At 25.4% G+C, this 15211-nt stretch overlaps 2 protein-coding genes across 4 annotated transcripts; both read right to left on the bottom strand.

Moving 5' to 3' along the window:
* Positions 1-242: 242 nt before the first annotated feature.
* LOC132917636 (zinc finger protein GLIS2 homolog) lies at positions 243-11029 on the bottom strand. 3 transcript variants are annotated; one of them, XM_060978465.1, is made up of 6 exons: positions 10889-11029; positions 8715-8938; positions 5198-5335; positions 4994-5112; positions 1377-1577; positions 243-532 (listed from the first exon to the last, which is right to left on the bottom strand). In XM_060978465.1, the coding sequence occupies exons 2-6, from the start codon at positions 8780-8782 to the stop codon at positions 414-416; spliced, it is 645 nt and encodes a 214-aa protein (XP_060834448.1). In that variant the 5' UTR covers positions 8783-8938; positions 10889-11029; the 3' UTR covers positions 243-413. The 3 variants fall into 3 exon arrangements, with proteins under 3 accessions (XP_060834448.1, XP_060834447.1, XP_060834449.1); XM_060978464.1 differs by having other exon boundaries at positions 8715-8943; positions 10889-11004; XM_060978466.1 differs by lacking the exons at positions 8715-8938; positions 10889-11029 and adding an exon at positions 5455-5770.
* A 102-nt stretch (positions 11030-11131) lies between these two features.
* On the bottom strand, positions 11132-12821 carry LOC132917637 (uncharacterized). The gene is made up of 4 exons (XM_060978467.1): positions 12567-12821; positions 12288-12503; positions 11981-12203; positions 11132-11399 (listed from the first exon to the last, which is right to left on the bottom strand). The coding sequence occupies exons 1-4, from the start codon at positions 12584-12586 to the stop codon at positions 11286-11288; spliced, it is 573 nt and encodes a 190-aa protein (XP_060834450.1). The 5' UTR covers positions 12587-12821; the 3' UTR covers positions 11132-11285.
* Between the last annotated feature and the right edge of the window lie 2390 nt (positions 12822-15211).

The following is a 15211-nucleotide window of genomic DNA, read 5'->3' as shown; positions in this document are numbered from 1 at the left end:
GACAACACTTCAAAGATTGATAAATTTGTAGGTCACACATTGGTTGAATGTAATGTTGCATATTTAAAAAAAATTAATGATCAAAGTAAATATGATAATTAAATTATTTATTCTAACATATATTAATTCAACATAACTAATTATTATACTATTCATATTAGTAATCAAATTTTGATAATTGTTATTATTGTAATATTGTTATAGATTATACGTAGGTTGTTGTTAGAATAAAATAGCGGAAATTAATTTAAAAAAATTTATTTAAATCCATAATTTTAAATATTCATCGTGTACAATAAAAAAACAAAATGTACAAGTAAAAGTATGTACATTTATTATAATAAATCCATGTATATATATAGTTGACTAATTATCATTTGCACTAAAACATTAAACACTACTTTATAGTACCATTATTTTTTCCAACGAATTGATAAATCTAGTGGTTGGTCAATAACGTTGGACATGGAATACGCAGAACAAGTAGGAGTTATGAAAACCGACGAAGAACAACATGGATTCGTATCTTGTGCTGAAAATTAGTCATAAAATGCATGTTAATTGATACGTATAAATTAAATACATATTTTAATAATCATAATATTTATTGTGTCTACTGACAATAATTGGTATTGATTCTTCTAATTATTAGTATTTATTATCAACATACAAATATAAAATATTACATAATTATTAAAATTATCAGTACGATAGGTACCTAATATATATTTATGTATTAATAATGCGTAACCGACATAATATATAGTATTTAAAAAAAATCAAATAATTAATTTCACCATCATAAATATTTTACTTATTATTAATTCATAAAAGCTAAGGTGATGCAACATTTAATAGTATTACCGTATAAGGTATTAATTTTTCCTTTTAATTATTATAATCTTTTTAAAACACAACAAACTATTCACAAAAATATTAAATTTTACTCAAATTATATAATTTATATTAATGACTAATGTAGATGAAAAAAACTACGTATGCGTGTATGACAAAGTATAATAATAATAAATAAAAAAACAAGCAAATAACTCTGCTATAAATTAGTTTTAGATTTTTTAAGAGTAACACTCGTCATTCGATAGGTCACTGTAATGGATATAAGTACATTGAATGACTGTAACTCTTTAGTCTTTATTGAAAAATGATACAGAAAAAGTAAATATACCTAATTCATGAATCCTTATACATTCCTACAAATGTTCAATTTGGCCACCACCCGTAACACGAACAATATCGGGGCGGTATATTCGAACTCTTTTCAAATGCGCTCCAACATGTCGCATTAAACAACTGGAGCGAATTGATGAATAAATATTATGATAGCTGTACTTTATTGATTATAGTTATATACGTACTCAATATCACCTTTACTTGATGATTATGACTTTTAGCGTGTTTTCTCAAAGAGCTGGGGTCCGTGTATCTTTTCAGACAGCTTTCCACTCGACAAGCGTATGGTTTTTCGATGAAGTGCGTTCGGGTGTGCTTGAAGCGATCGCTCGTATTGGAATATGCCTTGTTGCATCCATTTACTGAACAAACGTACGGTTTTTCCCCTGTAGGTGTACATATATATTTCAAACTACAAATCTTGCATTTCATACTTGTTGCAAATTCAATTTAAATATTTATAAATGCAATACACAAATATTAATAAATTATGATTATAAACAATACACAACGACAACACATACCAAACTATATATTTTGTTTGATTAATTTTTAATCTTAAACAGTAAAATATTATTTATTTTGACAATTAAAATGTCTCGACGATTAATGTTTACAATTTTATGTAATCATTATAATCATATAATAATAATAATAAATTACAAATAGATTAGAATATAGATAAAAAAAATATAAACTAATTGTGATTAATGATTATGAATAATCATTAATAATTCAGCCAATTCAGATCTTTCTTTTTAAAATAAGTATTCCTATTTATAACTTTTTATAGAAAGTGTATTACTAATTAGCATGATAATGATAACACCCAAGTGTGAAACTAATAATTGAGATAAAATGTTAGAAATAGATGGTGACGAATTGTTATTTGTTACAACCGCGCATCTTTGGTTGCTTTTCTATGTTCTGTATATTATAGATTTTTTCTTGAATGGACTTAACCTAACCTTGTATTGCTGGAAGGAGAAAGCCTTAGCTGTGGTGCATCATCTACAAATTTAAAATACTGTGAAATATGAATTTTTACAGTTTTATGTACTACTAGGGGCTGTTAAACTCGATTCCGGTGCGTATAAGCCGTCTAACCTAACCGTCTTCGGCGCCTTCGAGGTAGAAGTGAAAATCGTTTCATCGGAAATGCGGTAGGGAACTAGGGAATGGTAATCGGATGTCTAGAAATTGGTCACTAAATATGTGTTAAAGTCGATTACCGTAAAAAAAATTATAAATTATTAAAACCAGAGAAAGTGATTGGAAGGCTGCAAAATGCCTCCACACCTATCTCAATAATTTGTTCTAAGATCTGTTTTCTCATAAAGATGTATGTTAACTGTATTAATATGTATTTTACCCGATTATATAAAACAAACAAACAAATTAGCTTCCCTTATGCTTAACCTTCCCTAGTTAGGTACCTATTGGCTATTAATTTCGTAAATGTAATTCTTTATACTAACTGATGAAATCATAAAAACAATAACTTAAATATAAAAAATATTAGTTTCATTTTTCACCAAATTACCCAATTTACACTTAACCTCATGGGTATACGTATTTTAGAGAGAGGTACACCGATCATCCTCCACTGGATCTGTATTTTGTGTGACATTATATCATAATTGAAAAGTATAATTTTTCTTTTTGACAATGTCATATCGTGGAAATTGAAATAAATCAAATCTTATAATGTATAAAAGTTTATGTTCCTTTGCTCAAATATTCTGAAAAATCTTTTATTCTGGCTAACTTTGAAAAAGTTCACGCCTTCTTCTCCGCAGAAAAAAATATTAAATACAGCCATACGCTCCTGCTAAACCCATGCACACGGCTGTAATAAGTGTCATTATACAACTAATTAAACATATTATTTATAACAACATACCTATTTGGACCATTAAATTAATATAAAAATAACGTTAGCTTCATTTAAATGCTCTTTATTATTTCGCACATTTAATATAAGGACTCGTTTAAAATCGTACACTTGTCACTTACCATTCATAACCAACAATTTTAAGCTGTTCATACCACACATTTTTTTCTATTGTTAAAAAGGAAATTTAGAAGATTCATAATTCAAAACCACTCACATATAATTGACAGTTAAAAATTAAACATTTATTGTTACAAATTTTGAGTTTGTAACAATTTAAAAAAATAATTAAATATAATAAGTATATGAGATTTTATAATTTTTATATTAATTAAAAATAATTCAATACATAATACGATAATAATATAAAGTAACTACCTATGTGTAGTACATAATATACTTAGATTGGAATAAATTTACATTCTAGTGTTTTCAAATATTCTAATAAATTAAAAATTCTAATAATCTAATTTCATTGGTAATGATTTTTTGATAGTAACTAGTATTTCCACAAAACCATGGTCTATAGGATATAAAATCCTGGTATTTAACTCATCTAATCAAAACCAACATGACTGTACAGAAGCTATGTAATATTTAAAATTTCGTATGTGAAATACATTAGATGATATTAATTATATATTATATAGTACCTATATATTTATCGAAATTACTATAATTAATTAATTACTACACACTAATTTAACGTTAATTTAAACATGTAATTATGATTATACTTAGATATTATAATTAATTTGATTATCCAATAGGTATTTATTAATTAGGTATATTATTATTTATTTTATTAGATTTGTATTAATTGTTTTTTTTCTGGTATTAGGTTATAGGTAGGTACAGTATGATGCGTCACTCTTACTTCTTTGAAAAATATAATATATCATCATCGGTCAATTATTTTTTTCACTAGAACGAAAAGATAAGAATTTAAATATTCAATCATTTATAGATTACATTTTATATTCGTAAATGTCTAATGGTTTTAAATAAGTATGCATTTAAATTTAAAACACGATCTCACGAGTAAGTATATACCTACATATAAAATAAATAAATGGTTCATTTTTTAGATAATATTGAAACTTGAAAGCAGACTTATTTCGGACAGATTGTACAAAAGTATAGGAATATTGATTACATCATGTAAGAAGGTATTCATATTGCACGCACTAGCAATTAAGAAATTTACTTAATTAGGTTAAGGTATCACGTTGATTAAAATATAAACCATTAACTTCTGTGAATAATATAATATGAAAGTAGGTAGGTACATTATACCATAATAACAGGTACATTATAATGTACCTCATGTATCATCATTACTACATATTGATTTGAAAATTTATTAGACACCTTATTTATTTTCCATGTATCGCTAAAACGCAACATAGGTACTTCGCTATTATAGTAGTATGGTATATTATTGCCTGTGTGTCAGCTGTGGTCTGTATATTATATAATATATACACAGATAAAGAATGTAATTCAACCTGACGTGGATCGAGAGTGTTTTTTAGTCTCTAATGATTTTGGTGTACCAATAAGCAAATATGATAATTGATAGTTATCGGTGACTGCCAGCAGTGCCAGCATTCACCAATTGGCAACTATAGACATTCACGGTACCTAACATAATATAGATTATAGATAGTTTATAGATAGTATAATTCTATCTATTAATAGATGGCAATAATGATCAATTCAATTGTTTTTCAAATACGCATTTATAGTTATTAATAGCCTTATGGGTACCTATACTTATTTTTTGTTTAATATCACATGTATTTATAAACAATATTAACTAACCACATTAGTGTATTATTTTAGTCATTGTTATTAATAGATAATAATAATAATGTATAATAGATAAAAAAAATGGTGGTTACTCACCTGTATGCGAACGAGCATGAATCTTCAAATTTTCGGCCCGCGTAAAGCTTTTACCGCATATATAGCATTGATGCGGCTTGTCATTTGTATGAGTGCGTATGTGGACTAATATCTTGTACCTATAAAAATGCATCTACTTACAATGCCGAAATGATGACATTTTATTCTAATGTAATGACTAATGAGCTATAGAAAAAAATCTACTTGGCGTTAAAAGCTCGGTCTCCTCTCGTACAACTTTTCCATTTGCAGTAGAACAACCCTTGAGATTCTGGAGCAATGTGGTCTATTACATGTTTTGGTAGTTCTGTTTTATTCATGTATAAATCACAATTTTCCCACCTAATTATATGTTTAAAATATATTAAAAAAAATTAAATCATTATTGCTTTGTATACGTATGATATAAATTGTATATATAATATAGATTAAAATTAAATAATGATGGTTGACACACCTACATAAAATATAATAACGTAATGTATGTAAGGTACATAGTACCATTGATTTTAGAATAAAATTTTATTCTAAAATCAATGATTTTTTTTTTTTTTCGTATGGCGTATGTAGTTCGGGAGTAAGCCCGGCGCCTGATTGGCAGAATTTTTAATGGGGCACCCGTAGGTTTCTGCCATGCCCCGGGGTGGGGGGATGGCAGCACTTGTTCTCCGGACACCGTGACTTACCCGGAGAAAAATGCCGCCCAGTGGCCGAGGATCGAACCGGATCCAGCTGCTCCGCAGCCGACGAATTAGACCGCTCGGCCACCCCGTCCCCAAATCAATGATAGTACGTATACATACGTAATTGGAAACTCAGTATTTTTAAATCAAAATATAGTGTGAATATTTTTGCACAGTCTTACACAAAATTTTAACATTTCAACATAATTTACACAAAAGTATCTATTATATTTTTTATTTGATTTTTTGAAAATTTGAAAATACCTAGCAATTTAATAGAGTTACTTATTCATAATATTGAAAAGAAAATTTTTTAAATCGTTGTAATTTTGTATAAATAAGAGCAATTCATAATTTCAAAAATACAAAAAATAATTCACCAAATTCTATAATTTAACTATTTTCACACTTTTTAATAGATACCTAGTGCAAAATAGAGATAATAATTATTATTGATAGTATTCCTGATAATATATTCACAGGCCAATTGCATTAAATATAGAAAAAATAATAAACCGCTTTGCTAAGAACAAAAAATGTAGAGATTTTATAATACAAACTAAAAAAATAAATTTGTATTACCTAATATTGTTTTATTATTCCCCCTCTTCCTCCATAGCCTAGATTGGGAGACTCCCCGGCTACTCGTTGAAGTTTTGTATTTTATTTTTTTATAATTGTTCAAAATATCTATAAATTATTATATACTTATAACTACCCAAATTAATCATAAATTTAATTATATTTAAATTGCATTTCAGTCTTAATCAAATGATCTATATTTTTAGGACATTTTAAAATGTATCATAGGATAGGTACACTCATATTGGCCATATTTAAATTATAATTAGTCTAAAGATATTTTAAAGTTCTTAAACTACTCCTCTACAACATATAAACGTAATCAACTCTCAATGAAATAAATTAAATAATATGTAATCGGTATATAAAGTAATAAATTATACGATAAATAATATTTAATTTTATTCTTTAAAATGAATCTTAACTAAATTTGTATCGAATTTTATCTATTCCTGTATAAAAATGACTTAAAAACATAAAAAATGCACTAAAAACGTTATAAATACAAAATAAACGTTACATTTTTTAATTCCTTGATGATAAAATGAACTTTGTGCTTGGAAAGCAATGTTTTCGGACATTAAAAAAAAATGCATTAAATATTTTAAATTTTAAATACGTTCTTTATTAATAATGTTTATATAAGTACTTAAGTACTGCAATCATGTAAAGAAGTATTTTAATTTTTAATTTTGTATCTAAGAAAAATAAAATATGCCTCATATTATAGCCATCTGGTATACAATAAATTAATAACATATAGCAAATAATATGTTGTAATTTTTAAAAGATATCGCGAAAAAATAACCCCATATGAGATTTTGCAAAATTAAAAAAAAGATGGGCAAGTGGGGACAATGATTAATATTTAATTATTATAAGTGTTTTTATTAATTGATAATTAATAATATAAAATAAAATATTCTTCCTGTTGCCGTAGTAATTCAAATATTTTGAAGAAACCTACGTGAATGGAACTATACGTAGATTACACAAACTAAACATTCTAAGTTTAACCATTCGACGTTATCCAGCAATAATTCTTCCGGAAACACAGAATGTACACCAGACAACACTTGATAATAAAGAAAAAATATACATCAATTTAAAAAAACGATTATGAAATTAGATATTATAAAAAAAATCATTTTAAGTGCATATCATTTTTATTATAGGGTGGTTTTTTTCAGGGGTATTTGGTATTTATTAGGGAATCCTTTTAAATCACGGTTGTTATATATATGACTACCATGCAATATATATACTGCCTATAACCAATGTCATAAATTGTATAAATTAGATATAGTATACATATTTTTTAATAAACAAGTAATGACTAACGGACAACGAAACGTCTACATTTAAATAATATGTACCCACCTATAGTTTTTATATTTACATATATTTTATTTGATAGTGTTTAGGTATATAAAACATTTTTAACTGCATTCAATAGAAATTAAAAATACGCTTAGAATCAAATCAAATATGTTGTTACTTATTAGTTATTAGTAGGACTCGGAAGTTAATGACCTTAAAATCATTAAAAATGACCTAAAAAAACTACAAATATTTGTTTTAAATTAATAAAAATATATTTTTTAAATTGTACTCTATTTTACTATACTATTCTATTTACATTTATCAAAGCTTAGAAATTACTCAAAATATGACATAAAAATGACGAAAAATGAACTAAAAAATTAAATAAAAAAATTACAAATATAGTAAACGTAGACGAGCACTAACCGACGTTTTAATTTTCGGCATTTCGAAAATATTACGAAAAAATAATAAAATTTAGGTATTTTCATTACAACACGACAACGACCGCGACTGTAATCGGTGAGATAAAATCGGATAGGTACTAATACTAATACTAATTTGGTTCGTGGTAATTTCAAAGTTTTAAGTAAGTTATCTGCATAATGGTCGACAAGAAACAATAAGAAGTGAACTAATGTGAAATCAATAAAAATGACAACAAATGTGGAGAAATTATCTAAAAATGTCAAAAAAATGACTTAAAAGTAATATACACAAAAAAATGCAAAATAAAAATTAGCGTTCAGATTCACATGCTAATGAAACACATTTGTGGCCAGGAAAGCATCGTCTAAAAAATTCCAAAAAAAATGAAAAATGCATCAATTTCCGAGCCCTAATTATTATACTACAATTGTATTACTGCATGCTAGTATAATAGTACTATAGTAATATATGGTTAGTGAAAACTGAATAAGGTTTATTGTTTTATTGATTATTGTAATAGCAATAGTTATTGTTATTTGTTATTATTTTCTACTATATAATTATATTATTACACCAAGTCACATGTATATTCTAACAATAGTATATTATTATGAATATTATTTCTAAAATAGTTGATATTATTATGAACTATAGTTAAGTTATGCAATGTTTCTTTCGCACAATTAAAATCTAAAAATTATTACTTGCAAGAGCACGACGAATCTTCATCATTGTTGTCCAGCATGTTATTGATATTATAAATGTGTTTCATTGCATGAATTCTGACGTTAAAACAAATGTGCACATTAACTAATTATGGAAGGTATGTACCATGCCATACATTGTCGGGTTGTGTTGTCACAAAAAAATGTCTATTGCAGTCTTTGCTGAGGCCGCGGACAAATTCGGGATGATTGTATGACTGTAACTAAACTATGAACAGAAACGATTATATACCTACACTAACAGACAATAATAATAATAATCCATCTCGTCTTGTTTTTAAATAACGCTCAAACTTATATGTTAATAATAATATTCCATTGCCATATGGACTCAATGTGGCCTCCTAGCTGGGGGTCTTTTGTTAATATTATACTTTATATCTTGACAGGGGGTAAATCTACAATATATACAGATGTCATCATAATTATCTTTCGTAAGGTGTGAAAAATGCGACTCAAAATTAAATACCTACTATAAGCAACTTCATACCAAACAAAAAACATTTTGTCAAGATAAAGTTTTAAATAGTTTTAATTATTAGGTAACAGTTGTCATTATGAACGTTTTAATAAATGATGAAAAATGTATACCCATACAGTGAATAAAAACTATTGTGTGCTAACTGCTATAGTATATAATTTTCAAGATTTCAATTATAACTTGGGTTAAGTGTCAATGACCTAGCCAACACTCTTAATTAGTACCTAATTATTAATTAGAAAGTTCAATTTTTATAATAAACAAGTAAAAATCAACTGTTTTGTGAATCAAAATGGTGAATTAAAACTTATTAAATGAAAGAATTAAAATAAATTAAATTTAGAATTTATATCATATTTTTAAGCTATGTCACTACTACAATGAGTACAATGGCGTTGATACTTCATGTTTTTAAATATTTTTTTAAAACTATATAATTTAAAAATGTGCATGCATAACACATTTTACATTTATGTATGCATTTAATATCATTAAAATGTACAAAAAATAAATAACCTATAGGTACATTTAAATACATAAATATTTAAATATTATAAAGATAAAATTAATTTAACAATTTAAACTAATTTTTATATTGAATTTATAATAAATTAAGTTGTTAATAATAGTAGCATATATAAATTACAATAATTAGATTGTACATTCTGTATTAAATTTAATTAGTTACGCTGAAAAATACAACCATGTTTTTGACAAAAATTAATTCAACTTTCTGTACTATTCATAGTAAAATAAATTACTTTAATAGCAATAAAAATATAACTAAAATTATTGATACCCAAACGCCCCACTATTTTATTATCTTCTAATAAACTGATAAATGGAAAAAAAACACAATTATAGTCTATAACCAATTAAATATAAACTAAAAAAGTACGGTCAAAGGGAAAGATATATCTCCCTAGTCTTCCCCTGTAAATATGTCCCCAAAGATCTGGATCAAAAATTCTTGTGAGATAAGAGTTATTTGAAAAATTGAGGAAACAATGGAATACTATTGTATGTATCACATAATGACATTATATGATCTATATCATAATATTAAATAAATCTATAGTAAATAGCAGACTTTGAATATATTAACGTTTAATTAAATTAGAATATTGCTGAATCAATAAATTTATAAAATTAATAACATGAATAACAAATAATTAAATTAATATTAATTTTTTTTTAAAAAGCAAGGTAATTTAACTGATTATAAGAATTTACAATTTTTGCTTATTTATGTACAAATACTAAAATATTAGTTTGGTACATTTGTAAGCTGTTAAATTTTAGTTTCTAAATAAAATTAGTTATAAATTAGTGTTTTATATTTGGTATTTTAATTTATCATTATTTAAAATAGAATGAATACTTCTAAGTTCTAAGTTTAAAATAACCATATCTATTTATTTTCATTGATACTTTGAAAAGGTTATTTCAAAGGAAGAACAACTAACAGCCATCAAATAATTTTGAAGACATTATAGGCTATAGCTATAATAGTGTCACTACAGTTCAGCTACTAAGAAAATCTTGTTGAGCTACTCAAAATATGGGCCGGTTATGATGTTAGGCCATAATTTAATGTTTCATAATATTTATAAATTAGTACAAACATTATTAGAAAATATAACTGAATTGAATTATTTAATTGTATAGTAACCTGTAGCTGTAATCAAACATTAGAAATCCTACAACTCGGTATGCTGATATCTTCTCTATCTGGCACTGGTCACTTAGATTTGTATTTTTAAATGCAATGATTTATATTCTTAAAACATATAATAATACATTAGTACATTAATATTAGACAAGTACCAAATACCAGAACTTAGTAAACTTTCCATATTTTTGAATTATTGTTGTAAAAATCTAAAAGATAAGAAACTAAGAATTAAAAAAAATATTTTAAGAACAAAATTATTTATTATTATTAATTTTTCATACATATAAATTTAAAAAATAATGTAAAATAGTCTTTAGAATAATATAAAATATATTATGACATTATATAATAATTAATTTAAATAATACAGTCTTAATTTGTGCGATATTAAATTTTAGAATATAGATTTTAAATTGAATGAATAACTTAGACGTCTAAATGTAAGACCAAATACAAGGACTAAACACATTGTTGTAGTAATCATAATAGTTTTACTTCTCGTTGTAATCTGAAATGCACAAACAATGAAGAAGAAAATTAAATATAAATAATAAGTATGATTTTTATTTTTAATTATGTAAATTTAAAATGTTAAGTGTTACATTGGAAATAATACCTATAGAACTGGAGAATAAATTATGTTTTTCAAAAACTGTGGTATCCTCAATTACAAATTCAAAAACTTCTTTTTTTTATTTTTTAAATTATGTTTAATAACTAATAATTATAATAAAATAAAAATTCCCAGAGGAGGTAGTGATGAAGAACAATGTACTCCTATTTGAGTTAATAACAATTTATAACTTACAAAAATGTATATTATAATATAAGTATAACTTAAAAATGAATTACATTGGTCAATAGTTGACAGTTTTAACATATTTATCATAGACAAAAACATACTTTGTGATTTAAAATAAAAGTTTTTTGAGACCACTATAAGACTTAAAAATTTAATTTTTTTAAATACTTTTATTTTAACTTTTAATGTAAAAGTGTAAAGTATAGCAATAATTTTTTCAATAATTTCAGATATGTTTTAAAATATAAATTTCTAATTATAAATTAATAAATTAACATTTGTATCACCTTAAAAACATTTTTTAATGTATTTTCAATGCTTTTTTCTTCTGCTCTCATATATGGCTTTAACATTAAAGCAGCATCAATTGCCGAAATATGATTATCAATTAACATGTCATTTAAATTACTTTTATCACTAGTGATTAAACAGTGTATATGATTTAAAACTAAAGCAATGTATCCAAGTTGCCCACACATTTTGGACTGAAGTTTAAGAATTTCATCGTTTCTATAAAAAATAATATCATATATTTTAAAACAATAAGAATGTTTGAAAATGTTTCTATTTTCAATCAATGATCAATTAACTTACGATAATCGTATTTCACTGTTGTTTAATGTCTTATTGAGTACATTTATCGCAGTCAATAAAGCATAAATGTCCTTATTATCAACATCCAGGTATCTGAGATCATCTGCAGTCAACTGAATAAAGGTATGTTCATTAATTCCATGATTTTCAAATTTGGATTTATACTTTTCACAATTTATTGATTTTAATATCAATTCCAACCCTTGGACCTTACATCTAGATTTAAAGGGGAAAGTTTATTAACAAGATAATAGTACAAGTAATCTTTAAATTTCTTACATTTCAACCTTGTCTTCCATTTCATGAGTAGGTGATATTATTTTTTTATGAAAAACAATTCGATCAAACAGATAAATTTCGTGATAAATTGAATATTTCTATTCTTGTTTTAGATAGGTTCAAGTTGTAGTTGTCAACTGTGAACTGTCAACTGTGAACCAACATCAAAATAAGCGATCATTATTTATTATCTAAGCCCGTGCTTTAAATTTTAAAACCATAGAGTATTAACTATATTCAAAATGAACAAAAATTATTGATAAGCGTTAAGCGATAATGATAATTGATAAACCGCCTGATAACGGCTAATTATTACCACCTTCGACCATATATGTATTTATATAATATATATATTATATTATATATTATAATATAATAGTAATATATATATACTAATATATATTACTTTCCTCATCAGTCATCAGTCATCATGTGCTTCTTTTGTTATTTTATGCTATGTATATGCAATATGTTTAAGTACAACCATCGCTTTTACTTATTGTAAATAATTAATTACAGATTGTAAATTTTCTGATAAAAAAAAATAAAAAAGATTATGCAGTATTGCAGTGGTGTTCACACGGTTTGAGGGGAGGGGGTGTTAAACCTCCCTTTGGAATTTTTTTCACAATTCCTAAAAAATAAAAATATCTAAAAATGAATAATATTTAAAAATAAAATAATATTCTCTTTTTAAGTACATATTTTACTTATATTTTTAAATTAGAGTTAAATTTTTCATTAAATTGTTAAAAAAAATGTAATGTAAGTACCTAAAAATGAATATTCAATGAAATTAGTATGGGTCGTGTTTTCCTGTCTGCGAAAACATATATATAGTTGAAATTATGAACCACCAATATACTTTTATCTACACATAGACTGCATAAGCATTAAGCTGCATACCTATATTGTATGATTCTTAAATAGTTATAAATAGACGAGTCACGCCGTCACGGGATATCACAATCATTGTTACTTGTTCGTCAATTTGATATAATATCTTTTATTATCTAATATGGTTATTGCCTATAGGTAGTATTTTAGAATATAAAGCATAAATAAATGCATAGTTTAAGGTTTTTAAGGGAACGAGGTCTCTAACCCTACTGATAACTCATTAGTGTAATTATTTGAAAATTTGACCAAACTCAAACATAAGGGTCGACAATCATTGAATATTTATAGAACTGTGTATGATCCGATTTATACCTTTATGGCTATCGCTATATCGCCTATATCTATACTTTTATATCATGTTCGGTTATAATAGCAGTACTATATAGTAGTAGTCATGAATTAGCGGTACGTGAGGTGTATTCTGGTATATTCATTATTGAGGTGTACATTAGCTTGTAACTTATACTTATTAAGTATTCATTTAAATTAAATATCGTTCTGTAATAAAAATAAATCCTTTGTAACATAATATTTTAATGCGTTGATATATATGTGTATATCATTTTTTTATGACCCCCTCCCCATCATATTGGAAATGGCTGTATACGCCACTGTGCTTATGTGTGAGTGTGTGATTTACTTGACGTTAATAAAAATAAGAGATATTATTTAGCAAGTTGACTGTGTATCATATTATTCATATTATGTGATACACATCGAATTTTCAATTATTTCACATCATATTTGTAAATTTCATCTTAAATATCTCTATGATATTATACGAGTACAAATAATATGATACCTATTAGCTAATAGCTACTAATCATTTTTCGAGATAATTTATTTGTTTATATCTTGGGAATTTTCCATGTCTGAATCACTTATAATTCCTAGCAAAATTAATGGTAGGCGGTAGGCATACTCCTCCTACTACTTATGTAATAGTGGAATTACTTGATTTTACCTATTGTGATGATATTTTAATAACACAGGACACAGAATGCGAGCAACAAATCATGACAAATTTAAAATAACAAAAATATTACATAAAAATCAATAATTACCATGTTAAATGTTTTGATTGTTGAATATTGAATAATTGATCACTGATGTCTGATAACTAATCATAGTTCACAAACAAATCATACAAATCACTAACTTATACAATACTTGTACAGTTTTACAACACTCAAAGATTTAATCGAGAATTAAAATTTGATTTGAATTTCTAATCAATTGACCACAAAACGTCAAAAATATATAACTGCAAAATCAACGAATCAATATTTTATATTGTGTATATATAGTACGTATAACGTATATAGTCATAGACAAAATGTAATAGTCACGACTTATCACCGGTAAATTAACTAAAAGTTTGATAAAAAAAAACTGGTAGAAAATATCGAACGAAAAAAAATCCGATTCCGATGGAATATTTATTCCGGTGAAAAAAATCTATAATATTTAATTACGTAATAGGTATGTAAAGTCATTACTACATTATTATTTTTTAAATTTAACTTATATTCTACTTTGTTTAAATTCTTATAGTTTGTATAGGTAAATAAACAAATAAATATAATCATCCCTATTCACTATTGTCTAAAATTTGTACAATTCTACATCGGTTATCGACCAAGCTTAAAAAAAATCGTTTTTCATCAAATATACGATGACGTCCAAACATAAACATAAATATGTAATTGTTTACCTCCTAACAAGCTATAAGTAATAATTTTATA

This window comes from Rhopalosiphum padi, chromosome 1 (assembly GCF_020882245.1).
Source record: "Rhopalosiphum padi isolate XX-2018 chromosome 1, ASM2088224v1, whole genome shotgun sequence".
NCBI lineage: Eukaryota > Metazoa > Arthropoda > Insecta > Hemiptera > Aphididae > Rhopalosiphum > Rhopalosiphum padi.
This window is presented reverse-complemented; position numbering and strand designations above follow the sequence as displayed.

Excerpts from the sequence above, each read along its gene's own strand:
- LOC132917636 (XM_060978465.1), bottom strand. The coding sequence starts at position 8,782 with ATGAAACACATTTATAATATCAATAACATGCTGGACAACAATGATGAA. Across the intron at positions 5,336-8,714 it reads GATTCGTCGTGCTCTTGCAA|GTGGGAAAATTGTGATTTAT; the intron begins GTAATAATTTTT and ends ACATATAATTAG. Across the intron at positions 5,113-5,197 it reads GACCGAGCTTTTAACGCCAA|GTACAAGATATTAGTCCACA; the intron begins GTAGATTTTTTT and ends GCATTTTTATAG.
- LOC132917637 (XM_060978467.1), bottom strand. The coding sequence starts at position 12,586 with ATGGAAGACAAGGTTGAAAT. Across the intron at positions 12,504-12,566 it reads ATGGAAGACAAGGTTGAAAT|ATGTAAGGTCCAAGGGTTGG; the intron begins GTAAGAAATTTA and ends CTTTAAATCTAG. Across the intron at positions 12,204-12,287 it reads AACAGTGAAATACGATTATC|AAACGATGAAATTCTTAAAC; the intron begins GTAAGTTAATTG and ends TATTTTTTATAG.